The 23,221-nt window shown below is 37.8% G+C and overlaps 1 protein-coding gene and 1 long non-coding RNA gene across 2 annotated transcripts in view; one reads left to right on the top strand and one right to left on the bottom strand.

The window, feature by feature from the left end:
- thsd7ab (thrombospondin, type I, domain containing 7Ab) overlaps positions 1–22,401 on the top strand; it is a 110,669-nt gene extending 88,268 nt beyond the window's left edge. Inside the window, exons 22-29 of the mRNA XM_088410582.1 lie at positions 1,319–1,464; positions 4,365–4,545; positions 9,475–9,648; positions 11,468–11,566; positions 12,579–12,661; positions 12,756–12,969; positions 14,111–14,198; positions 17,604–22,401. Coding sequence (XP_088266708.1) covers positions 1,319–1,464; positions 4,365–4,545; positions 9,475–9,648; positions 11,468–11,566; positions 12,579–12,661; positions 12,756–12,969; positions 14,111–14,198; positions 17,604–17,700 — 1,082 coding nt within the window. The 3' untranslated portion in view covers positions 17,701–22,401. The remainder of the gene's footprint in view (positions 1–1,318; positions 1,465–4,364; positions 4,546–9,474; positions 9,649–11,467; positions 11,567–12,578; positions 12,662–12,755; positions 12,970–14,110; positions 14,199–17,603) is intronic.
- On the bottom strand, positions 242–4,578 carry LOC148426425 (uncharacterized). The gene is made up of 2 exons (XR_015865073.1): positions 4,406–4,578; positions 242–1,466 (listed from the first exon to the last, which is right to left on the bottom strand). It is a non-coding gene; the product is annotated as an uncharacterized LOC148426425 (long non-coding RNA).
- Positions 22,402–23,221: the final 820 nt, after the last annotated feature.

Genomic DNA, 23,221 nt, shown 5'->3' with positions numbered 1-23,221 from the left:
TCCTTGTTATATTCCCAAGATTACAAAGTAAGCTGTTACAAGTTCCACAGTAATATCGCATAAAGAATAGTTTATATTTGTGTGTGTATTTGCCTGCTAATAGGTGTACAAACAATGTGTTTTATATATGCAGTTATTCCATCATTCACTCTGAAGTATTCAAGCTAACGTGGGGGAAATAAACTGGAAATGGAAATCCCCCCCCCCCCCCCCCCCCCCAAAAAAAAAAACACCCAAAAAGTTAGTTTGTTTGTTTTGTTTTTCTTCACAAAAAGACACCAATCCAGTCACTGGCAAAACCTACCAAAATATAAGATCCATTTATAAATGAAAGTCCTAGGGTTACAAAAAGTCAACCAGTCAAGCTTTGAAATTGGGAAATATTCAAAAATACAACCTTGAAATGAAAATCTAAATGAAAGCTCGACAGAGTTCATAAAAGCAGAACAAACAGATTCAAAGACATCTTTTTTTCCAGATTATTACTATTAATGCTCTGAATAACAACAAAACAAGAACATACTGAAAACAACAAAGATCGCATTCCTACGAAACTATGATTTATTATCCATTCTATTTATTATTTGTATTTATTTTGCTATACCCCTGCAGTACAATGAAAACATGCATTTTATTCTCTACTTTGTTCAGAAAAAATGGCCACTCATGTAGTCCTGTAATGAGTAAAAGAAACAGGAAGTAGAAACCTACCAAAATAAATGATCCATGTCAAACTCTTTTCAAAACATTGGACAGTCTTTGGCCATGACCAACAGGAAATAGAAACTAAAGAATAAAAGATCATAATTTTGCTGGCTTTTATATTTGGTAGATGATGTACTTCCTTTTTTTTCCCCCCTCATTGATGTTGACTTGATTACCCATTCAAATATGTGTGCCCAGATATGCATGTGTGTGTTTCTGTGGATTAAGTGTGTGTTTCTGTGGATCAAGTATGTGCGTGGGATGAAAAGTTCCACCGCTTGTCAAGGTGTGTGCACATGAGATGGAAACGGGGTCGCTTTCAATCGTGCACTGTTATGTAATGAGTTCTATTTTTAAACTCGTGCTTGTCTCTCATGTGATCGATGCCCTGCATTCATTTGTTCAGAAAAAGTTTTCTGATTGATGAAGTGAAGTCATAAAAAAAAAAAACACCAGATGGCAGGAGCTCAACCGAATTATACAACATGCTCACAGTGACAAAATGAAGCTTTTTTGGATTTTTTTTTTCTTACAGTGAAGACAGAAGACTACACCGCAGTACACATAGATTCATTGTGACCGCTGATGTAATTTCATTGTGCGTGGTCTCCAGGCAAGATGTGGCGTCAGAGGTCTGTGGTCCAGGCCTCGCAGGGTGACGGTCGTCCATGTTCGTCGCCGATGGTGCAGTGGAAGCCGTGTCCGGTGAGGCCGTGCTACCGATGGCAGTACAGCGCCTGGTCAGAGTGCCGTGTGGAGGTCTGTACAATATTACACATCAGATTTTGCCATCTTATTTAGTGAGGGTACGTTTAGGTATAACTAAGTAGTGTTGTGAACTACTGCCAATATCACATCCAAATTATGATTCCAATATACCATATTGTATTTTTATTTTTTGGGTGAATTTTTGAAAAAAAAACGAGATTAATTGATCCCTGATTTTAGTGGTTACATATATAATGGCTGTCCAATTAAAGCACATGATGCTTTATTTTAATAAAATAATGAAATTACCACAAGAGGCATTTCTATGTCATATCACGCAATATACGTAGTAGTTGCAGGAGCTCCTTTCCACCTTTTTGCTTCCTTCACAATTACAAGACTCTCGAGTGCTGTGCACATTCTGAAACAGGCGGCCTGACCTCAGCCTGACCTCAGCTGGCCGTCGACGTTCAGTGCCAGCTTAACATCGTCAATAGTAAAATAAGGGCATGCTACGTCTCTTTCACAGTTTCTTTTCCTTTTTCTACTCAGTGCGTCAAGGTCAGATGAAAAAAATTAACTGCAGACTCTCGTTTTTGGTCATAAACAAGCAAAATGGCGACGCATAACAAAAGTATGTATATGTATCTATATATTTTCAATGTTAGAGGCAAGCAAGTATATATAATCATTTGATGACTTGTAGATGACATGACATTACTTATTTGCCAATCGAATGAATGCTGTTCAAACACAGTTGTGTGGAGAAAATTAAAATGGTTTTGAACATGGGGGTTGAAATTTACAAAGAAAAACTTGACTTGTACTTGAAAAAGTATGGTAATATCTAACCTAACTAAATTCACTTATTATTGTCTAAAAAACATCCAGATTTTCAAACTTGAGTATACATAATGTCAATGTAATGTCAATGTAATGAGAGAAAAGGAAGAGTTTTACTTTTCAGACATTGTAAGTGTTCATGAGCGCTAATAGATTTGTTCTCCAGCTTTTTCAACACATTAAATTGGTTAATAGCGTATAAAAACCACTGACAACATGGAGACAAACCAATAATATCAATTTGTGAAAAAATGTGACAACAGCACCAATCTTCAACAATACATTGAGGTGAATATGCTTTAATCGTACCGTATATGATTTGTACTGCCATAATGGCTGTTGGAACTGATGTACCTTGTGATGAAAATGAGTTTGACACTCCTGCCTAAGGGGACATGAAAGCAAATAAAATGACGGTTGAAAAAAGACAACTGAACTGAAAATAATGCAATATTACAGTATGTTACACAATGAATTCCATACTCAATTTGCCTTGTTTCCAGTGCATAATGTCCATTAGGGAGATCTTTCTCATTGAGTCCCTCCTCTGTGTGCCGATTTTAAGAACGCCATAATTCAAGTCATTTTCTCTTTTCCCATCACGTTCAGGGACTCCGCAGCAAACGGCGTTTGCAGCAAAGAGCTGTTTTGGAGTTTTTATAGTTTGGGTCACTCTAATCATCTTCTCCCATGTGTAATTGCCTTCCATCATTGCTGTGTTTGTTTACACTCCGGCCGTTGGGCCAAACTGACCCAAATGTACATTATTAATATGAATGGTTAAACTACTGAGTTATCTAGCAAATCTGCTTTCTTCCTCGTTCCCGCAGGGGCTTCATTCATGGCTGAGTTTGATTTGTTTATTGGTCTTGTTTATGTGATTCAAAAGTGTGCCATTGCTCTAATCTGACTGACAGATCATTTGATGGATAGTGATCACAATCCTGACAGAACGTAGCGGCTAATTAGCTAGCATAGCTTTACTGATGCTTATTTAACGTCGCAGCCACATAAACATAACACATTTTTTATCTTAGCCCAAAAAATAAGGTGAAATATTAGAAAATCAGTTTGTTTTCAGACATATAACAAAAAAACAAAGTAACGGGTCACTTTTTTTATTTTTCCAATTGAGGTTGGGACTAATGAATGATGTATGGATTATCCAGTCTCACTGAGAAAAAAAAAAAAAGAAAACGCTTGATGACTGGCTGTAAATCAAATACATTGGTGTTATAAAGCAAAATGAGGAGCTGAGAGGAATGTGGGCTCAATGGCCCATTGAGGTGAGTTGTTCCTCTAAATTAATTTTATGGCAGGTCCAATTACCAAAACCTCTCCCTAATCCACACACTAGGGGGGGGAATTAACAGTTCATGTCCAGTATGGAATAATATATGAAGTCAATGTGAATTAACTTTTCATGTCCAGCATGGAATATTATGTTAAATCAATCTGGATTATCAAACTTGGTCACCATGCTCCACCCACATTCTATAATGACCACTACCAATGGGAAAATGAAGCTTCATGAAGCATTGTTGATATTGTTTTTGCTTACATTTTTTTGAGTCAGGGACCCTTATTTGGAAAGCAACTTTTCCAAATATCCCCATTGCAAATGTGTGCGGAAACAAAACAAATAAAATCATTTAATGAAATTAACACAAATATATAATTTTATTAATAACCCAAATTATTTCACAGACCCCCTGAAGTCAGGCCATGGACCCACATTTGAGAAACATTGCTTAAGGAGACACTTTGTTTAAAAATGCATTGAAAATGTATTGCATTTATATTACACCAGCCTTTATCTTTAACCCAATAGCAACATCCAACCCTAACATCCAAACTTTGTTTAAAGATGCATTTGAAATGTGCAACATGCAAACCAAGAGCACCATCTTGAGGAGTTAAAAAAAAGAAACGTACATTGGCCACTTTGAATGAAAATAGCAGACTTTCTGCAACTTGAACCATGCCTCCCCAATTTCACGTTGCTCAATGAGATTGTGTTTGGGACCTCGCTAAAATTTGCTTTAGAAACCAAAATTGCAGACTTGTGCGTTTTTAGAAATGTCTTCTTGGTCTTGGTGTTCTTTCAGAGCGTTGTGTGCGGGCACGGTACGCGCTACCGGAACCTCACCTGCTTCGTGTCGGACGGCAGCGGCGGCGAGCAGGACAGTGGCGGCCAAGTGGATGAGGAGCTGTGCGGGGGTCTTGAGTTGTCCGTGGATGGTGACAAACGCATCCGGCTGAAGGAAGCTTGTATGCTTCCTTGTCCCGGTGAGGACACATTACGTGTCGCACTCTCTAATAGCCAGCCAAACCTCTTTAATGCTCTTTAATGTTAAAAATTTCAGACCCCTACATTAGGCAAAAACACCACCTATTTTGTCCATATGGTGCTGCCATAACCAACGAAAATTGAAAGCTTTTAAGTCTTGCTTGAAAGGGACTGTGCAATGATTTAGACGGTTTTCCATTAAAAAGGAATAAATTAAATGATTGTAAATTTGAAAACTTGCAAATAAATGTGTTCTTAATGACCAACAGTATGTTTTAAATATAATCATAGGTCTAGTTATCATTAAAGGATATCACATGGATGGTGGCACTTCTTCGGAGGCGGCAATGTTTGTTATAGCTACGGACAATGGTAAATGCTGCACCTGCAGCACTTCCCGCTGTCCGTAAAAACGGTCTAAATCTTACACACTATCCCTTTAAATTACAAACCATAGATCAAATTAAACTCAATGTCAAGGCAGCACTGTAAATATCAAAAACAGAGACACTGATCATTTTGCTATGGTCTTTTAATTTCTCCCATAGCTGTAGATAAACCCAAACAGTATTGGGTTTATTTTCTTGTGAGCTGTTGGCATCCTGATGACAGGCGCCTGTCTTCATGTGTCAGCTTTTGAGGGATCTTTGCTCCCAAAAGCCTGACAGGACACCGCAGCGCAGCGCTGTTTAAATTTGTCATAGTTTCCGTTTTGAGCTGAACGTCCATCATCAGCGCCTCGGTTAAGACAAGAAGGTAGACCGAGGTGAACCCAATTTAAAACGGTGCTTGATAAAAGCCAGAGGAGTGTTAACATAGTGAGCTCACATTTAAATCTGTGTTGTTACTTTTTTTTTTGTCAGTGTCAGCACTCCCTGAAGGGAAATTAGTGCTAGCTCGCTCTGCCAGAAAGAGCAAACACAAAGCTGCTGCTTCGTTTCCAAAGTGTCTAATTTAACTCATCACAGATTGTTCAGCATTCTGGGGCGGAATAACGCGATCAGTTTCTTTCAAGAGGGGACACACAGAAAAACAGCAATGACAAAATTAGCTGATAAAAGATAAATATATGATTAATGCTATTAAAATAAAAAGTAACAGAATGTTTCTTTCATAGAGTAAAAGTTAAAGATGATGGATTTTCTCAAAGTTAACAGTCTTGACTAGCTTTAACCCTCTAATCTACAGCCCACGGGCCGGATGGAATTTGTTTCAAGTTTTTAGTAGATATTTACAAAATAAACACAAAAATAGGACATTTATGTGTAGAAACATATGTAAATTATACATATATAATATGAAGCGATCCATAAGAGTAATACATTCTAATCAATGAACCGGTCCATTAATGCTCTAGCACAAATATTATGCCGTTTGCCAAAACTCAACTACATTACCCATGATGCTTGCAGTATCAGGAAGTAACTCGATTGCTGATTTAATCAATGCTAATAACTCGCACTTAATCAAACAAATCAAGCGATTGAAGCGTGTGGCATACACACAAACAAAATTACTTAATACCAAAGTATACCCGCACATCATTCAGGCACTTTTGGTGCGTTGGGCACGATTATAGCAACGTTTATCGCAAACAAAAAAGCGCCTATCAGTAAACAGCTGCTTCATAGAATGCAAATCTAAACAATACAGTTAAAACAGGCAACTTATACCCCACACAAAGAAAAGAAAAAGCAAAAGCACTTTACTAGTTGTTAGCACACCGGGTCAAGACAAACACAACGACATGAGTCGCCAGCTTAGAAGGCATCGACTTTTCAAACCACTGTCACGTGTCTTCATGCTGATGTGACATTTAAACGGACTGCTTCGCTAAGCTGCACCGTTCCTGTCACTGAATTCTCAGAAAACACAAACTGAGCCTGGCCCTTTAAGAAAACATGCATCGTGGGGAGTAGGTGGGGGCCTATTCGATTGAGCTGATCACCATAGATGGACTGTGTGTTGTAAAAGAAAATCAAGTTTATGCCCAAAAAGAGACACACACGGCTGGGTGATCAGTGAGCATATGAAAAAACCGTATGCAATGTTTTATTAAGCACATTTCATACACTTTATTTATGTACGGAAAATGTCCGTCATGGGGTTTTTCATGTCCTCATTAACCACGATAAAAGCACATGTACACAAACTCAAACATACACAGGCATGCAACACCTAAACAAAAGCACTAACAACACACACACATACTGTACAGTAATCCTTCGTTTATCGCGGGGGTTACGTTCCAAAAATAACACGCGCAAAGTGAAATCCGTGAAGTAGCCAGCTTTATTTTTTTTTAATTATTTTACAATCCAATACTAAACTATAGAATGAAACCAAAAATCAAAACCTGTTTTAAAGCCCCAAATTTATTTAAAACAATCATTATAACATAGTAACACAAAGTTGGAAACATTGTCACTCACGTATTTCACAGTCCCAGCTATGTCTCTTGGTCCTGGACCTGCACGTTTTTATGAGTAATTGTTTAAACTCTTTCTTTTTCTGAGCAATAAGATTTTTATAAACTGATATGCCCGGACATCGAATTAAAGTGAAGCCTCTTATATTATAACAATACACTTGAAATTTCAATTTATTACAAAAGAAATCTAGGTAAACGTCAGATTTCCAAAGCTGCTCATCTCTCCGTTGCTGTCTGTGTCTACATAGTGTGCGCGTTTGCTCTCGGCACGCCTACGAGTCACGTGATCGGCTCCCAGAGACCAAGCTGTCAATCATTGTGCTTACTAGCGCTTACGTTCGCGCACGGCAGTTAGAGGAGAGACACAGGAGACGAAATCAAGCTTTTTATTTGCTTTTTGTAATAAATTGACAAGTGAAAAAACAATACAGTACAGGGTCGATGTTTTATTTCGAGACAACGGTGAAGCCCCTGAGCCATTCAGAATTCAGAGCACAATGCGCTGTTAAAAAAAAAAAAATATCCACACTGTAAAAAATCCGTGAAGCAGCGAACCCGTGAAAGATGAGCCGTGATACAGCGAGGGATCACTGTATACACATACTGCACACATGCACACAAACAACAGAGAACACTGTATTGCAGTTTTTTTTCTTCAGGTAGGGTTAGTTTGAGACAATTGCTAACTTTTGTACTAGTTCTAGTCTGCACTCAAGCAGCATTCACGACCAGCCGAAGCATCTGAAAGAAAGTAGAGACCAACTGGAGTGTCTCAGCGGGAATCTTTTCGTCTCCTTAAGATATAGAGGTGAGAAGCGTGTCTGCCGGCTGGCAGCCGGCGAGACGCATCAGATGGAAGGAAGTTCAGCTGCGTGGCAATACCCAAACACAGTCACACACACACCTGTGCACTCTTGACCCCTGCTCCACTTTCCTTTTCCCCTCTTCGTTATTTGACGAGTTGCACTTGTCAGCTGTCGTCAAATCCGACCTGCGCAGCATCCATATTCCTTTCTACCTCCTCCTCAAATGAAAAGCTAAGGATTCCAGACACGTCTCACCTCATTCATCCATTTCCCACGCAGCTCACCTCTGATGATCTCGGCTGTTAGCAAAGCGACGGGGTACAGGAAATGAATAGAAGTGCGGCCGTGTGGCTGGAGGCCGACCAGACATTGCAACGGTCATCCTCAATTATCCGCCAAAGATTGGAGCTAATTGATTCTGTCCGCTCCTTTTTTTCTCAAGCCGCGAGTCGAGGCCGCCGAGAATTGAAACACGTAATTAACCTTTAAAGCGGTTAAAAGGGTGTGAAGAAAAACAGCAGCCAGTTAGGACAAGTAATCTTGCAGTAACGATGTTTGCCTTGCGGTGGGTGGAGAATTTACACATCAAAGCCAAAACAACAGGTCAAAGGAGATAACAATCATAATTGGACTACTTTCCTATGGATTTTTCTTCTCTCACAAAATAATAATTCATCATTATTAATATTCATCTTTCCGTTCAACGTTCTCTATTAAAAAAACATAAGATAGAAGCATTTGATGAAAGTTAGCCTTGCTACTGCGTAGAATGATTGACGTGTAGCGTTCCTAAAGAGCGACGACAGTGACTGAAATAAAATGTAAACGAAAAAAGATTTATGTACACAGTATCGGGCCGTTTGGAGCACCTTAAGAAAAATCCACTTAGGTCACAGTAGTTGTGAAGACAAGCACTCAACACAGGGAATCATTAACTGAATTAAAAATGTAATTCAAACCAAAATATGTTTGTATTCTCTGCTGTATCCTCTTCGATTTGATTCTAGTTTCTCAGTCAGTTTTATAACGCGAACGATACTTGGCTTGGAATAACTTTCAGTTCACAGCTATTCAGTAGTTAATGCCTTGAATTACGAGACCTTGTAATGACCTTTTTAGACCATGTGAATTCAAAGATGTTTCCAAATTTTTGAATGGTACTACCCTGCTCGTGTTTAAAATGGATTTAACAGACCCAGAACAAATAGACCGGGTTTAACGGACCGAAAATTGTGTCCCCACGCAAGACTGGAGCAGGCTATCCGACACGCCGGCGTAGCGGCCATATTGGTAGTGGCACTGCTCCCATTAAAGGCAACGTATGAACACGTGGCCACCATGTTGGCAGGGTTGTCAGTTCCAGAAAAGGTCATAGGAAGCATCGATAAACAAACTGTAAAACCTATGAAACACTTGCAGGCGTATTTATTTTACGATATTTTCGTACTATGCTAGTCATTTTTAGGCCATGAAAAAGCTACTTCAATCTAATGACTGGCCATAACGCGTGACCTAACCATTCTATTATTCTATTAATCATTTGGTTAATATCCTAAATTTGGCTTTGTTAAAATTGCTGATGTGTAAAAAGGTAGGGATTAAAACGGAAACAAATTCGTCACATAGTATGAGACCATTCAAATGATTTCGAGCCAAATAATCACCAAGGCGATTGGCCTTTGTCTTGTCAGGAGAGTGCTACTTGATGGAATGGTCCGACTGGAGCTCCTGCGTCAGTATTTGCGCCAAAGAGGCCGGCGTGGACTTCGGCTCTGTGCGGGTGCGCTCACGAGCCGTGCTGGCTCAGGAGCCGGAGAACCTGCAACTATGTCCTGACCAGGCCTGGGAGTCCCAACCTTGCACAGGTAAAGTATATCATCCCCTTTTTGGACCCTAAAGGCATGGCTTCTTCCGTTGAGTTTATTTCTTCTATTAAAATCGAAAATGTGGAGAATGAGTGAAGAAAATTTACGTTTATTTCTAGACCGTATTGCCCAGCCCGACTTCCAAGTGTGTTTGCATGGCAATTAGAGATTTCATGGGGATTTAGCATTTTCCATTTTGTAAATCAAAGCTGGCTTTGGAAGCTGAATTTCGCAGAAATCAAAGGATCGATTTCGAGCCCTACGAGCCTCAGTTTCTGTAACGTGTTTAATACCAGCCTTTTGGTTTTTTTAAGTGCCTGTCCGCCAATTTTTAGCATTCTGACTGAGCATAGTTCGAGGGTTTTTTTCCTAGCTTTGTGATCAAACCAGAGCTGCCCAAATCTTTTTTTTTTTTTGCCCATTCACATAATAAAAAACATAGTTCACGTTGATTTACATTGTTTGGACGTAAACGTACGTCAATAGTGCCAAGTGTTAAAGAAGCCAAAATAAACTAAACAACTTTATGCCAATTCAAGAAACTTTGACAAAAAAAATAATAATAATTTTGCTGACATTTTGTTATATATGACAAATGTTGCCCGCGTTTACCGCAGCCCCTATAATAAATTAGCCGCTAGCTAGTAGCACTTAAATGCCTCGGAAACAACCGGATTACTTGTCAAACGCAGTCAAATAGACGTAAATCAAAACTGCGCATTTTGATGTGGATTATGGTTGCCGTTGGTACTGATCACTTTTGAAAACATCAGGCGCAGTCAAATATGTCTTCAGTAGGTCTGATGTCTTTTCGTTTCATTGAAAAAACAATATGGGTCTAAAATCTTACTGTTTAGCCTCTGTTATTTATTTTCATCCAAATGCAAAAATATTCAGTAGAAGCAGCCCTACACAGGAGCAATACAGGATGCACTTATGACTCTCAACTCACCTGTGTTGCGATATTTTTATTTTCTACTTATGAAAAAAACAATGGTAAAATATTGAGACATTCGACAAAGACAGTTTGTAAACACTGCGAAAAAAAAACGACCGCAGCTAACACAAGCCGCGTGCATCAGCTGCAGCTGAAAAATGTGCCTGTAACAAAAGTGATGTGTAATTTTGTTTCAGTTTGCTCAATAAAAGACAACTTAGTTTGCCAACATCTTGCCTCTTCTCGTTCTCGAGGACTCAATCTCGTGCGACGTCTCGTCTTGTGGGATTTGGGTCTCGTCCCAATCCTAATAGACACCCCTTGCAGTTTAAATGATGCTGCTGAAATCCTGTCAATAGTGACAGCGGGGTCACTATTGAGCCAATCCAAAATGGATGACAAATTTTGGAGGGGCCGTGGCTTCTTGCGACTCTTTTTTGCCAATCAAATTTCATTCGGCTAAATCAAAGTGGCTTTGTTGGCCGAATTTCCCACGAAGCGCAGGTTGGCTATCAAAGCCAAGCCGACTCAATTTCCAGGAGGACGCTTGCGATGTCGAGTGAGGTTGAAGTGGCGTGAGCTCCTTCAGATGAACGAGAGCCTTCTCGATGACGCGCAGAGATAGCCGAGCGTGTCTCTTCTTTGTTCAAGGTTAAATTGCTCATTTCCTCTGGCTGAGTCTGCAGAGACGCTGATACTGATATCATCTCTCAGCACCGCTGATAGACGCTCATTAAGCCGATGCTCTCGGTGAACATTAAGAACACACTCCGCTGCACTCTTTTGACATTTGGGCCATGACACATCCACGACTTCACAACTGCTCGCTGATCATTGGTCTTCATGGGATTTTTTTATTTTTTTTTTCCCCTGTAATTTTAGGAGGCGAATGTTTGGAGTACAAGTGGCTGAGCAGCTTTAGGCCCAACTCCTCACGACCGTTCATCTGGTGTCAGCGCTCTGATGGACTCAACGTCACTGGTAAGAACATTACAGTCACTTTGGAATAAACAGAGTATTAAGGAAGTGGAGTTTTTTTAAGCCGCAGTACACAACGTTTGCATTATGCCAGCAATTTTCAACTGAGGATCAAAAAACATACATGTTACATTGGAAATCCATGTTGAGGTTTTGTTTTACTACTTCTTGGATTTGTTTTGGGGTTTTTTACAAGTGGACAACATCCAAATTGTGATTATTTATTTTAATCCTGCATTTGGCTAAAGCTTGACTGCAAAGTGATTTTTAAAAAATTGCCAAAAATCAAGCTACACTGTTTGTTTTGAACATTAAACCTCCAAAGCTATTTTCATTTAGTTACATAAAATTTTGTAAATTCCTTATTTATTATAAGTACACACTCAAGTGGAGTAAGCCACGCCCCAAAATGTTGCCATCTTTGTTTAAAGGGAAATTGTCAGGGATACGGCAAGATTTTGTGTGATTGCTTCCAAATTGGAACTGTTTTTTAAACAGATTGACAAAATAAAAATGTGACTTTTTTTAATTTATTTTTTTGCCATTGCATGTGACCAAAGCAGCAGATGAAGTAACACAAAATAGCAAAAACACTCAAATCAAAATTTGTAATATCAAATATCAAAATAGCAAATTGGAACATTTTATTAAACATATAGAATAAGCTAAATTGCGATTATTTTTTTTTAAATCAGTGCATGTGGCCAAAGCTTTGCAGCAAAATTTGGTGACTCCCCCCCCCTTCTAAAAAATAAATAAATAAATAAATAAATACACCATGAACACAAATGAATCAATTCAAAAAAATCCTCCAAAGATTGTGTGTGATCACTTCCAAATTCGAACCATGTTTTTTGACAAATGGACAAAACTGAGTGCCATCCCCTCCCTAACAAAATTTGACAAAAAAACTCAATCTGACCAAGTTAGAGCCAGTTTGATCTTGCATCTTGAAATGTGTTATCATATCATTATTATGCTTGATTAGACGCTGCTGTTGTTTTTGCTCCCTTAGGGGGGTGCCTTCCGACCAACCCCGTAATGGACGACGGCCCGTGCCACCCGCCGTGCGTCCCCCCAACGTCTTACTGCAGCGAGGTCAGTCAACAGGAAGTAAAGAGTGTTAAACAGGAAGTCGCAGTCAAAACAAACAAACACAAAAAAATCGACACTCCTGTGCTACCCCCTACAGGCGGGCGTGTGCATGTGCGAGGAAGGCTACACGGAAGTGCTGTCGTCCAGCGGGCTACTTGACCAGTGCGCGCCCATCCCCGTCTTGGAGATCCCCACGGCCGGAGACAAGAAGGGGGACGTCAAAACCAGCCGCGCCGTCAACCCCACCCTGACAGCCACCACGCAGCCTGGACGCTCGGGACGCACCTGGTACCTGCAACCCTACGGACCAGGTCACTAATGGCTTTTATTTGTCGCGCTCTCTCTCTCTCTCTCTCTCTCTCTCTCTCTCTCTCTCTCTCTCTCTCTCTCTCTCTCTCTCTCTCTCTCTCTCTCTCTCTCTCTCTCTCTCTCTCTCTTATTAGGATTAAACTAATAAGAATAAATGGTATTCAATAATTTAATCAATGAAACTTTACAAGTTCCACCTTATTTGAAAAAAATGCTAAATTAAAAGATGCAAATCAAAATATATAGATAAACTAATTATTATATAAATATTTAAGCAATATTTCCGTTTTTTAAAATATGATTTTTCTATCAAACTAGATCGTTCCTGAAAGTGAATGTTGTAAATTATTTATATTTTAACTGTTCCAAAAAAATCTATTATTCCCATCTAAAAGCAAACAGACCAATAATTTCTTATCATGGGTAGTCATACACATATTTTTTAATCATATTGATTTTTTTTTTTTTTTAATATTTGGCTTAAGGAGGGTTGAAAAATGGTTGTACGAATAACTCAATTTAGCTTAATCACTTTAGTACCTAGTATAGCGCTTCAGTACTTTAGAAGCTAAAATACCTTGGTACCTATTAGTTATCGATTACCTAAATACCAAGAGTAATCATTGCTATAGGACTTAAGCACCTAATGTAATTGATGATTGTTTTTACTTACTCATTTTTACATCTGCTGACCAAAAATTATATGTAATATAAATGGTGTTGTTAGAATTCTGTGGATTTTTCCTCCCATTATGAAAAATTAGATTCTCTTAAGTAAAAAGTTAATGGGACACAAGTTCAAATCCACCTGGCTCTGGCCCTCCCTGTGTGGAGTTTGAATGTTCTCCCCGAGCCTGCGTGGGTTCTCTTCAGCCGCTCCGGCTTCCTCCCACACTCCAAAAACATGCATGGCAGGTGTATTGGACATACTAAATTGTCCTTAGGTGTCCTTGGGTGTGTGAATGATCGTCCGTTTCTTTGTGACCTGCGATTGGCTGGGAACCAGTTCAGGGTGTCCCCGCCTTTTACCCGAAGCCAGTTGGGATAGGCACCAGCAAGCCTGTGACCCTTGTGAGGATAAGCTTTTCTAGAAAATGGATCGATGGATAACAAGCCACTAATTATTCTCTTCTTCCTCCGCAGATGGTAAGTTGAAGATCTGGGTGTACGGCGTGGCGGCGGGAGCCTTCGTGCTGCTCATCTTCATCGTATCTATGATCTACCTGGCTTGGTGAGTCCTCCTTTTCCTCCTCACCCTCGTCCTCATCATCATCATCATCATCATCACCATGGTCCCCTCCTTCTCCACACACCCCTCATCTCTCTCACGGCGAGAGTAGCAGTTACTGTGCCAGGTTGCATAGCTCCCTGGCCTCTCAGGAGTGCCATGCCAACGGGGCGGCGGTGTGGACGGGACAACAAAACGCCCACGGGATGGTGTACACTTGTCCCGACTGCCAGGAGCTGGCTCAGAGCGGCGGTAGTTAAAAAAAAAAAAAAAAAAGAGGCATCACGTCCTCTCCCGCCCAAGAAAGCCCCATTCTCCCAGCATGCCTTCCTCAAGTGCCTGCAGCCCCTCCCCTCAAGCCGTCTGCCTGATAAACCAGTGGGCTCCCTGGAGCAGGTGAGGCCCGATCGCATGTAGACCAGTGGAAAAGTAAGGAAACTTTATTCACCATTTACTCGTTCAATCCCAAAGACGGATTTTTACCCTCTCTCGTCTAGACATTCAATCCCATGTAAGTAATAATTTTTTTTCATTTTTAATTGTTGTCAGCTTCAAAATGGCTGGTGCCATATGAATTAAGTATTAAAGTAGTGTTTGAATTTAGGAAATAGGTTTTACCTTGTCACCCGAACAAATTTCAGCATGTTCATTTAATCTCCCTTAAAGTGGTCATATATGTAAACTAGAATATGTGCAATTCCTGAAGAAATTGTGTGTGAAGGTGAAAACGCTTCAGGGAGAGGCGTGGAATGATGTGGAATGTTTGAATGGCTTGAATCTGTGAAATATAAATAACTGATGAACAAAGTAACTGTTTGATTACAAAAGTGATTGATTTCTTTAGCTTGTCATTATGTAAAGTAATTAATTATTCTGGTACTAAATTACTTAAAGTCATCAATTACTTGGTTCATAAAGTACAAGTCATTTTTAGACCCTCATTTAGCCAAACTTTTTTTTTTTTTTTGGGGGGGGGATATATATATATATATATATATATATATATATATATATATATATATATATATATATATATATATATATATATATATATATATATATATATATATATATATGGGGTTGAATGTCAAGTCTCATGAAAAAAATATAAAAATACTTCTTTGGGATTTGATGAGTGAATTGAATTGAATAACTTAAAAAAGTACAGTTAGAAAACTAAAACACTAAACTAAAACACACTGGAGCTGCCAATGGCTGCAATTCACATCAAATCATTCAACAAAGAGTTAACTGCCTAGCAGATCTTCACTAGTGATGGGGAAATGAAGCATCATGAACCACTTGTGATTTTTTTTTCTCCTCTAGATGGTGAAAAAAGATAAATAGAAAGTAAAAGAAAGAGGCTTCGTTTTTCCATCATTAATCTACGCTCTCATTCTGACCCCCACATCACTCAGGTCTCGCCATTTACATTATTTTAAGACTGCAGGGTTTAATGCTCTAGTCCCTCTTTTTTTTTTCTTGTGATTTTTTTTCAATCGTTCATATTTTCAAATAAAAGTACCACGCGATGTCTGTCATACCCGAGCTACAATATTTTCAATCTGTTACATTTAAGAAGGAAATTGAAAATGAGAAGAATTAAGTTTTTTTTAACAATGTCTGCCGTTGTTTTGGTTTTGTGTCTCAAGCACACTAAAGTCTCGGGATTCCGACGTAAAATGTGAGGATGGGGACCCCTGGTGGACACAAATGAATGTTCTGGATTGCTGATAAAGCTAAATATTCGTTCAGTATTTGACGTTAGCTTATACAGGTCACTGTTTTTGGATTGAAATAACAGATGCCACAAAATGCTAGACTCCATGCAACGCAGATGTAAAGCAATGAGATTCATTCGCTTTTCATTCATGTTCTGTAACTCCGAAACAATGCTTTTCTTAGTTCGCTGGATACAAAAGGTTGAGAGATAGATATTGCTTTGCTGCGCTCATGTGGCCGATTTATGGCATTGCACTCGTCTCCCGTCCACTTCATCGGCTGTATATTTCACTTACCAGAAGGGGGTAGTATTGTCATATTTGTGTGTTCAACGAATGACAGCAGTTCTCATTGCCCGCTTTATTGGTTAGAAGTCGTGGGATCTAAAAGTCTTACTTGCAACTTTTTGGGGCATGTCTCGAGGCCACCACCAAAAGTGTTTCTGTTTAAGACTTAATCCAGCAAAAATGTGTTGGATTTTTTTTTTTTTCAATTCTTATGACAAAAAAAATACCCAAATATATATTAAAAAAATATATACAAATTCATCATTTATCTCATCAGAAAATGTACATTTCTTATGGAAAAAAAAAGGTTTTTATTTGTATTTATATATTTTTTTATTTTATCAATAATGTATTTATTTAAGTATATTTATATTTGAAATAAACAAAAATAGACAGAAAGTCACAAATATACGTTTGATAAATATGAATTTATATTAAAATATCAAAATATCACTTAAAAAATAAGTACATTCTTTTACATTAGAATTGCAAATATGTTTGAAATCATATATAAAAATTGACAGACATTCAGATAAATATACATTTCACAAATGTGAATTCATGAGACAATATCAAAATATTACTCAAAAATAAATACCTTCTTTTTAATAAGAAATGTAAATATATTTGAAATAATATTTAAAAATAGACAGAAATTTACATAAATATACATTTGATAAACATGAATTTATAAGAAAAATAGCAAAATATTACAAAATACCACTTAAAATAAATACATTCTTTTGATAAGAAATGTATATGTAGCTGAAATCAAATACATTAAATAATTATATAAAAATATTAATATATACTGCTTTTCAATTTTAAAGAATAAAAAAACATACCATTAATACAACATATTAAACGTATCATAGAAATATGGATATAACATTTGTTTATTCAAGAATAATATAAAATAATTACAATAATTACAACAATAATAGTTATCAAAAGAACGCCAAATATTACAGAATCATTAAATTAATTTTAATTACCAACAAACTAGTTTTTGAATTACAATATTTATAATGATTATTACAATAATTATAATATAATAATTATAATGACGATAAACCGTCATTATAAATAAATAAATACAATTTGAACTTTAATTTTTAAAAAGAAACAAAATATTGGATCAATTTAATTTATTTAAAAAATCACTTTGCAAAACTATTTTGAATATACATAAATTCTCTTTTTTTTTTTAGAAATCTGCCACTTTGAGTTTGATATCACCGTTTTCTCTGTGATTCCATCAAAAAACCTACATAAAGATCAAAGTCCAAACAATCCAAGTAACAGTGTGCAATTGTACCTCATGTTGTGTCCACTGATGCATCTCATGAATAATAACTTAATAATGATCATATGTGTTTCCCGTGTGTGCCACCGGCAGCAAAAAGCCAAAGCGAGCGGAGCGAGTGAGGCAGCAGCAACAGAACAACCGCCTCAAACCTCTGACGCTGGCCTACGACGGCGACACGGACATGTAGTCGCAGCTGCGTGCCGGATGCTTTTTCTTTGGCTTTTTTGGGGGGGTCTTTTTTTACAGCATGAAGGCGAGACTGCAAATCCTCTTAGAGCACATCTCTCTTTTAAAAAAGTGCTCTCTCTCCACTCACTTTTTGTTCGCCTTCATGACCTCTGCGAGTGTTGAGTCAAATGCCTTTTTTTTTTTTTTTTTTGTCATCCCACCCAACCAAGACTTTGTTTTTTCTCACATCAACTTTCTTTCCGCTGAGCCGCCTCTGGAGGCTTTCTGAGATACATAGCATCCTCTGTTGCCAAAAAAAAAAAAAAAAAGATGAGGATGAAGGATGAAGGGGAGGAAAATCTCCATAAAAGGGTTTAGAATCCTTTCCTTCGCCAAATCCTCGCTCTGGACAAAAGAGGGACGCCACTCTCGCTCTCTCTCTTGCGCTTTTGTGGATGTTGTTGGATTGGGGCGGCTGTTGCCATGGAAACTGCGCCCTTCTCTGTCACTGTCTTGCCTCCACCCTGGCTGTGTTTCAGGCGCTAACGTGCACTATATTAGTGCAACACATGACCGTTGATGCCATTTAAGAAGAAGATTTGGGGGTGAAAGGTCAACGCAAGGATGTGGGGGTTCATTTGCGAAGGATCTTTAGGGCCACAGTGGGGGAGGGATAAACAGAGTGTTTACAGTGCATATGGCAGCACTTTTTCCACATTTTGTCATTTTACAATCTCATTCCAAATTCTATTAAATTAATCTCTTGCCTCTTTTTTGGGGTACATTTTTTTAATGTATTTAAAGTAGAAAACTAAGAAATCACACTTACATTCAATAAGTATTCACAGTCTTTGAAGCTGAAAATTGAGCTCATGTGTCTTTTTCCCCTGATAATTCTTAAGGTATTACTGCAGTTTAATTGGATTCCACCTGTGCTAAATGCAATTGATGGGACATGATTTGGAAATTAACACAGCTGTTCATATAGGTTTCCACAGTTGTCCTACATGCCAGAGCACATACGCCAAGCCTTGTCTTTAGACTTCTGAGACATTAATGTCTTGAGGAACAAATCTGAGGAGGGATACAGGAAAAGTTTTGCTTCTTCGAAGGTCCCAAAGAGCACAGTGGCTTCTATTATTCATAAATGGAAGACGTATGGAACCACTCCACTGACCGGCCGGCTAAACTGTGTGATGCAAATAGAAAAAACATCGTCAAGGAAGTGACCAAGACCTCCATGATCACTCTGTCAAAGCTCCAGTGTTTGTGTGTGGAGAGAAGGACAGCCATCTCTGCAGCAATCCATCAATCAGGGCCGAATGGTAAAGTGGCCAGACAAAAGTCATTCCTTGGTAAAGGGAACATGGCAGCCCATCTAGAATTTACCAAAGGCACCTGAATGACTCTCAGACCATGAGAAACACAATACTCGGGTCTGATTAGACAAAGATTGAGCACATTTGTGTCAATTCCAGGTTTCATCTTAGGAGGAAACCAGCCATCCCTTACAGTGAAGCATGGTGGTGGCAGCATCATGCTACGGGGCTGTTTTTCAGCAGTATTGACTGGCAGAGGAGTCAGGTTAGAAGGGAAAATGGATGGAGCAATATATAGAGGGATCAACAAAGCATTACGTAAAGGATGTGAATACTTATGTAAATGAGATTCCTTAGTTTTCTGTTTTTAATCAATTCAAAACAATGTCAAAAAACATTTGTCACATGGTTATAATGGGGTATTGTTGAATATTGTTGAAGTTTGAGGTAAGAGGTTAATATAGTTTGGAATGAGGCTGTAACATGACCGAATGTGGAAAAAGTGAAGCGCTAGATTACTTTCCATATGCACTATGTAAAATTCAATAATGAAGTAATAAGTAATTAAGTTGCATTTTAAAAATCTATATATTATACGACAACCTATAGGGACTGTTTGGCCACCTCTCAAAAATCCATCCATTCAAGACCCTTTTCTCTAACAACGTGACTAAAAAAAAAAAAAAACATATATTTAACAACAGTGTTTTATCTTTTAAATAAATAATGATTTTCTTTAAAAAATATCTATAGCTTATCCTCATGAACCGACAACTTTTTGCCTCAAAATACTAATGTATTCTCCAAATATGACTTTTTATCTGGAGAAAATCCATTTCTTTTGTTAGAAACGGTTACCTCTAAAATACAGGTTTATTCTCATTTATATTTACCCGTTTTTTCCAAAATAAAACAAGTTTATCCTCATCATACTTAAAAACACAAATTTCTTGAAAGATTCTATTTTTTTCTTTGCATTGTGGCCCTAATACTCCTTTGTAAATAATAGTAAAATATGTATAGATTTTGTTTTCAGTAGCAAAAAAAAAAAAAGAAAAAAGACTTTGTTGTAGAGGGTGTTTGGTGTAATCTTTCCTTCTGGCCAGATGAAACTTAAAAGGTCTAACACATCTTTCTCAATCTATATTCTCAAATACAGGAAGTCAGACTTGTTGTTGTTTTTATTTTAGCAGCCATTTTGGGGATCATTATGGCTATTTCCAACAGTTCTTTAAAGACAAATTTGAAAAGCTTCAAAAATTTTACTCAGCCACATGAAATTTGGTAGACATGTATATCTAACAAAAGCAGATCCAAAAAAAAAAAAAAGTGTCTAGAACCAATGTCTGAAAGAAAATCTTGGCTCTTTCAAGAGAACCGTTCATTCACGAACCGTTCACTAAAAAGAGCCGTTCAAAAAACTGGCTGTTGGGTTTATTTTTTATTTTTTTGTTTATTTTTTTAGTTAGAGACGTCATCTCAGTACATCATGTTTTATTCTTGAAATAAACACTGGTGTTAGTGATACATTGCTACTTTAACTCATTTAATCCCAAAGGCATAAAGTCCAAACATTCAATCCCAGGTACTTAATTATACGTTTTTCTTTTTTTTTCCAAGAGTTTAGCTAAAGGAGCATTTAAAAATGGATGATATTAAATGAAATGAGTCCTAAAGTAATCAATTACTCAATTACTGTAGTACATTTAGCACCTAAAGTAAGTAATCAGTTACTTGAGTACTTTAAGTCCCCAAAGTACAGTATTTCCCCAAATATGGGGCGCGCCTCAATGCAGCTCGAGTTACCCCAAGTTACGCGGCATCTGTGTTCTACCAAGTTTATGATCGTATGTTTATGCCGAAGACCACGATTAAAAAAACTAATTTCCGTGCTCTCTAACCACAATGCATACAGGTATTTTCAGTTTTTTTTAGAGTCCAGACATTTAATCTCAGATACATAAGTATCTGAAAATAAGTTAAATGCACGCGTTAAGTATCTGGGATTGAATGCCTGGACTATTAAAAAAATGTAATAATACGTCCCTAGCATTGAATGAGATAATCGAATCAGCTGGAGACATCATGACCTTTTACATGATCGACTCGGGCGGTGGTTCAGTCTGCTTGCCTCTTTAAATGAAAATTAACCACCTAGGCTAATACGAGCTTCTGTCAGCTGCAACAGGCCGCTTACAGCACACTGACTTCTGCCCTCTAGCTTGGCCCGTTACCACGGTGCTTCTCAAATAGTGGGGCGGGGCCCCTTGGGGGGCTTTTTTTTGGTCAAGTGTAATTGCAATAAAATAAGTATTTTCATCTTTTTTTTTTAAATTTCAGCCACTTTGATGCACTTGGTTATTTTTGTCAGTTTTAGACTAAGCTGTAACCCGTATAAACACTGTAAAAAATATTGAACAGTTGTTGAAAATTGATTTATATCGCTTTTTTCTTTTGTTGATGTTAAAAAGGGGTCCTTATTCAATTTTTATAGATAATAATCGAGTTTTCTCTTTCCTAGGGCGGGCTTGGCAACATATAATCCAGAAGCACTGCGTTACAGTAATTATTGTAAGAAAGAATTTGGCCGATGTAAAAATGCACATCTGTGTGTCAAAACTTGGTTTATGTGACTATTTTTAGTATCTAAAGGAATCAATAACTTTAGTATTTATCAAGTACTTCATTTTTTATTCATCAGCTGTTTTAGAGCCTCCTCGAGTGAAACACTTGAAATAAAAATGTCAAAAAAATCTTTAAGTATAACTAACTAGCTGGAATTTATTGTCTGGACAAACAAAACAAAAGAAAAATCAAAAAACACGTTTTTGGGATTGAATGAGTTCCTTTGAAATGGCTGAAAATGCAACAACTAAGCTCCTATATTTCCATTTCTTTTCCAACTTTTACTTTATCTGCCTTATTGATGATCACTTGCAGTTTTTCTACTTGAAAGGCTCCAACTAACATGCAGTCTCTTACACAGTGATCACGAATGAACACTCATATGTTTTTCATATAAGCTTTATTATTATTTATGAAGTTGGGGGAAAAAAAAGGCTGATGTGAAACATTGTTTACCCTTGTGGATTTATAAAAACAAGAAAAAAAGGCAACTTTTTTTTTATTTTCTTGTTTCTCGTGCAGAGGAAACTCATTGAAAGGTACGTGTACATTTATTTTGTATTACACAGAAAATGTTTAGTTTGAATATTGCAAAAGTGGCTGTATGATATTTTTTGCTGTCCTGATGCAAGTTATGTGATGGGAGGGAAAAACAAAAAATGAGCAAGAAAAACAAAACAAAACAAAAAAAAGAAACGCTCGTCCGTTTTTGTACAGGTTGTTTGTGTGTGCTGGAAGAAAATGCGATAATAAACGAGGACACGGTGACAACCCACGATGAGCGACCGATTTTTGTTTTCCTTCCATTTCATTGGTTCGTTTGCTGCTCGTTAAAGAAGGCAGAGCATATTTTTGCGCTAATTGAGTTGCGTGACGCTTTATGGCGCCCAGAGCTCCCTTTACCTTAGCACAGATGCTATCGCGCCACATTGGAGTGCGACGTGCTGCCATTTACGTGATTGATTTTGACCTTTCCTCTTATCTTTGCTCTTACTGCACTTTTTTGTGCGTGTTTGTGTATCGAAAAGGTTTCGTCTCGCAACCTGAATGACAAATTGAATGTATGACATCATCGCTTTCAAATGTCACCTGGGAATTATTATGCATACTTTTTTGAGTGTTACTTATAACAAAGATTGCCACTGTGTTTTTTTTTTTTTTTTTCAGATAAGATCGAAAGACAAGATATTGATTTACTTGTAGGAGCAGTATCGGAGAAGGACATAAAAAGGTCATGAGAGTGAAGCATTTTACATCAAAAACTGTATTTATATTATAGCACAGGTGTCAAACTCCGACCCGCCACATCATTTTTGACTGATTTGACTTCGTTTCTGGCTTGAATACCAAACTGGAGAGTTGTCTCCTTTTCTCTCCTCCCTTCACTCCTTACCTTCTCCCCTTCCTTCTTCCCCTTCTTTCATTCCTTCACATTTGTTCCTCCTTTATTCCTTCTTTCACATTTCTTTTTCCCTTTCTTTCCTTCCTTTACATACCTTCCTTCCTTTTTTCTCCTTTTCTCTTCCTTCACTGCTTCCTTCCCTCCCGCCTTCATTTCCTCTCTCCCTTCTTCAATTGTTCTCCTTTTCTTTCCTT

This window comes from Hippichthys cyanospilos, chromosome 3 (genome assembly GCF_059441005.1).
Source record: "Hippichthys cyanospilos isolate Australia breed blue-spotted pipefish chromosome 3, RoL_Hcya_1.0, whole genome shotgun sequence".
NCBI classification, from domain to species: domain Eukaryota; kingdom Metazoa; phylum Chordata; class Actinopteri; order Syngnathiformes; family Syngnathidae; genus Hippichthys; species Hippichthys cyanospilos.
Note: the sequence above shows the minus strand (reverse complement) of the source record. Positions and strands in the feature narration are given on the sequence as shown.